This window comes from Gymnoscopelus microlampas (assembly GCF_963454915.1).
Source record: "Gymnoscopelus microlampas genome assembly, chromosome: 17".
In the NCBI taxonomy this organism is placed as follows: domain Eukaryota; kingdom Metazoa; phylum Chordata; class Actinopteri; order Myctophiformes; family Myctophidae; genus Gymnoscopelus; species Gymnoscopelus microlampas.
In genome coordinates this window covers 4,562,102-4,566,407 of record NC_139954.1, presented here as the reverse complement: position 1 = coordinate 4,566,407, position 4,306 = coordinate 4,562,102, and the positions used below count along the sequence as shown (strand labels likewise).

General features: G+C 47.8%; 1 protein-coding gene across 1 annotated transcript; it reads left to right on the top strand.

The window, feature by feature from the left end:
- Positions 1-304: 304 nt before the first annotated feature.
- LOC311065197 (paraneoplastic antigen Ma1-like) lies at positions 305-1,351 on the top strand (the record flags this gene model as incomplete). Its single annotated transcript, XM_084085414.1, has 1 exon — positions 305-1,351. One exon carries the CDS (start codon positions 305-307, stop codon positions 1,349-1,351), a length of 1,047 nt encoding a protein of 348 aa, XP_083941540.1.
- Positions 1,352-4,306: the final 2,955 nt, after the last annotated feature.

The following is a 4,306-nucleotide window of genomic DNA, read 5'->3' as shown; positions in this document are numbered from 1 at the left end:
TAGTGATGACACTGTCATTAAAGTCCTAGACACTGTAAAAGATTTGGGCCGTATCAAGATTCGTGGTCGGCGAGGTGATACAACAGGTAGACATTTGTTAATATTAGTGGAAGCCCGCACTGATGTAGCTCCTGACATTGTACCACCACAAGTAGGGATTGATGGAGAAGCAGGTCCCTGGACTGCACATTTGGTTGCCAGTTTAGTAACCCCAGATCCCAAATTGGCAGTGCCAGAGCCACCTTTGGAAGTTGTGGATTTCCACACAAAGCTTATGTCATTGTTACAGCATGAAGGAAAAACTATGGATGATGTCAGAGCCATTTCCTCACCAACTCAGTCCCCCAGACCTGATGTGAACATAGATTTGTTTAACGCTATAGGCAAGCTAGTAGAAAAATGTAACCAGGTGTCTACTGATGGGCCTAGTTACAGAAAACTGAGACTGTTCTCCGGGGTAAAGCCTGTACCAGCTGGGGAAGAGGAATATGATCCTTGGATGGAGCAGGCTACTCAGATGATTACTGAGTGGCAGTGTACTGAGGCAGCGAAGAAGCAGCGTATTACAGAGAGTTTGAGAGGGCCTGCTGCTGATATTATCAGGTTCTTGAAAATCAGCAATCCCTCTGCCACTGCCACCGATTACTTATCTGCCCTCGATATTACTTATGGCACTACTGAAAGTGGCCAGGATCTTATGGCACAGTTCCGTCACACCTACCAAGAAGAGGGAGAAAAATTGTCTGTTTTCTTGTATCGCTTAGATAAGCTGCTTCATAGAGCTCTCCTTAAAGGAGGAATTGATGCGCTAGGCATGAATAGAGCACGCATGGAACAGCTCGTAAAGGGTGCACTCGTAAATGACATGGGGGCCCTGCGTGTGCGTATGACCCACTCAAAACGTGATCCTCCATCTTTTTCTGAGCTAATGAAAGAAGTGAGAGAAGAAGAGGACTGGATAAGTGCTCGACAGAGTGTAAAACCAACTGTTAAGGTTGCAGCTGCTGCTGTTCCTCAGATGCCTATGCAGCCTGAGTTTGACAGTCTGAAAAGAGAAGTACGGGAGTTGTCTTCACAAGTGTCAAAACTGTTGACTGTGACCACGACCCCTTCAAATCCTGAAAGGTCACCAACACCCACCCGGTCAGAGGTCAGAGTGTCAACCACTTCTGCTAGCGATGCACCCTCACGAGCAAGGACTCCCAGACCTCCTCAGCCAATCATTTTCTGTTACAAATGTGGGGAAGATGGGCACACCCGGAGAGAATGTAAGGGCTCTGAGGACCTGAGGAAAGTAAATCAAAAGCTCATCCAGAATCGGCAGCAGGGAAACTTCCCCGGAGCCCCGTGAAGGAACGGCACAGGACTCCTATTGACACACGTTCCGCCCAATGTTCCCCCTCTACAGTGTCCGGTTTGCCTGATGGCTTAGTGGGACCCCCATCTCTTGTACCTGTCCAGATAGAAGGGATTTATTCTAGAGCGTTAATCGATAGTGGATCCCAAGTGACCATGCTATATCGCAGTTTCTATGACACATACCTGAAGCATCTGCCCCTTCAGCCCCTCAGTGCCCTTGAAGTTTGGGGTATGAGTTTCAACCAGTACCCATATGACGGGTTTCTGATTCTGAAATTAGAGTTCCCAAAAGCTGTAGCCGGAGTGTCCCAGATAGTTGAGGCTCTAGCTCTAGTGTGTCCAGACCCTTTAAAAACCAATGGGGAAACCATGGTTGTTGGTACAAATACCAGTTTAGTGAGGAGGATGTTTGATTCCTGCAAAGAGCAGTCGGGCGATACTTTTCTACGCACTTTAAGCCTTCATCCAGTCATGAGAGATGCTTATGAGAAAGTTAGCCAGACAAATGTTTCAGTAGATGACCCTGACAAACATGGAACAGTGTGGTTCACACAGCACAGGCCACTTACCTTACAACCTGGACAGTCAATGAATGTCTCTGGTATCCCCAAATTCCCTGGCCAGGTCAGTGATGGTTTAGTGCTTGTAGAGCAACCCAAAGACACGTTCTCCTTTGATGATTTAGAAGTTAGACCTGAAGTCCACTCGGCCTCAGTAGTGTCTAGCAGACGCATCACTGTGACCATCAGAAATGTTTCCACTAGGGAAGTGTCACTGAAACGGGGCACACCTCTCGCTCACCTTTCCCCTGTAACCTTAGTGCCACCGCAGATGTCCCGTAGTGATGTAGACTCACCTGCCCCTCTGTCCCCTGCCTCTTTTGATTTTGGCGACTCCCCTATGCCAGCCCATGCAAAGCAGCACCTATGTGACAAAATGATGGAGAGAAAAGAAGTGTTCTCCTGCCATGAGTGGGATGTGGGTTGTTCAAAGAGCACCACTCACACAATACGCCTGAAAGACGACAGACCGTTTCGAGAAAGATCACGTCGCCTCCCACCTGCTGACATGGAGGATGTGCGCAAACACCTACAAGAACTACAGAGCAATGGCATTATCTCTGAGTCAAGGAGCCCATACGCCTCTCCGATTGTAGTGGTGCGGAAAAAGACAGGGAAAGTGAGAATGTGTGTGGACTATAGGACTCTTAATAAAAGAACTGTACCCGATCAGTACACTGTCCCACGTGTGGAAGATGCCCTCCATTGTCTCTCTGGAAGTAAATGGTTCTCCGTGCTAGATTTAAGGAGCGGATATTACCAAATACCCATGAGCGAAGAGGACAAGGAAAAAACAGCGTTCACTTGCCCTTTGGGTTTTTACCAGTTTGAACGCATGCCACAGGGAATTTGTGGGGCGCCCGCTACTTTCCAGAGAATTATGGAGAGAACTGTGGGGGACATGAATTTTCTTGAGGTCCTGGTCTATCTTGACGACTTGATTGTTTTCGGTCGAACCATTGAGGAGCATGATGCCAGACTACTCAAAGTTCTCGACAGACTGAGAGAAGAGGGTTTAAAACTATCCCTTGATAAGTGCCAGTTTGGCAGGACCTCTGTCACCTATGTAGGACACATTGTGTCACAAGATGGCATAGCCACTGACCCAGCAAAAATCGAGGCGGTTGTTTCCTGGCCCCGGCCCACAACAGTCACCGAGCTCAGATCCCTATTAGGTTTTTGCGGTTATTATCGTAGATTCGTGAAAGACTTTTCCAAGCTGTGTCGCCCTCTTAACGAGCTTCTCAAAGGCTATCCATCCCGTTCCAAATCAAACAAAGTCCCCAACTTGTCCAAAACACAGTCCTACTTCAAGCTCTCAGAACCTTTTGGCTCCCGATGGAGTGATAAATGTGAGAGTGCTTTCCAAGAGCTCAAAACACGCATGACACAAGCCCCCGTGTTAGCCTTTGCAGACCCACAAAAACCCTACGTCCTACATGTAGATGCCAGTATGGATGGACTTGGTGGTGTGTTGTACCAAGACTACGAGGGTGGACAGCGTCCTGTTGCGTTCATCAGCCGAAGCCTCTCTGCTTCAGAAAAGAACTACCCAGTTCATAAACTAGAGTTCTTAGCTTTGAAATGGGCTGTTGTGGACCGATTGCATGACTACCTGTATGGAGTCACCTTTGAAGTTCGCACAGATAACAACCCACTGACATATATTTTGACGTCAGCCAAACTGGATGCCACCGGGCACCGATGGCTCTCAGCATTGTCAACTTATGATTTCAGTTTGAAGTATAGGCCAGGGCAGATCCACATTGATGCAGACTCCTTGTCTAGGCGTCCTCACTCCCTATTACCCGTTGACGATGAGTGGAAGAAAATTCCAGTCCCTGGAGTACGAGCCCTGTGCCAAGTTGTGTCCACAGTCAAAGGAGAAACACATTTCCCCACGTGTGCTGCTGTACAGGTCGGAGCACATGTATCTGCTGTCCCACAAGCCTATTGTCGCCCAGTTTCTGTAGTGGCAGACCAAGTACCCAAGTTCAGCCCTAGTGAGATTCAAGCTGCTCAGCAAACTGATCCCTGTCTAGGAGCGGTGTGGCTTGCCATTAATCAGTGCCAACCTGCAAGTAGCCTCTCAATGATCCACCCAGATCTTAGACTTCTAAAGAAGGAGTGGGGGAAAATGTCAGTTAAAGAAGGCCTACTATACAGAACCACTAAACAATCTGACCAGAATGTTAGACAGCAACTTGTATTGCCCAAAACATTTCACAATTTTGTTTTAAAATCACTACATGATCAAAATGGGCACTTGGGTTTTGACAAAACTTACGCCCTAGTGCGTGATCGATTTTTCTGGCCCCGTATGAAGCTAGAGGTGGAGGCCTATTGCAAGTCATGCGAACGTTGCGTTAAAAGGAAAACACTCCCCC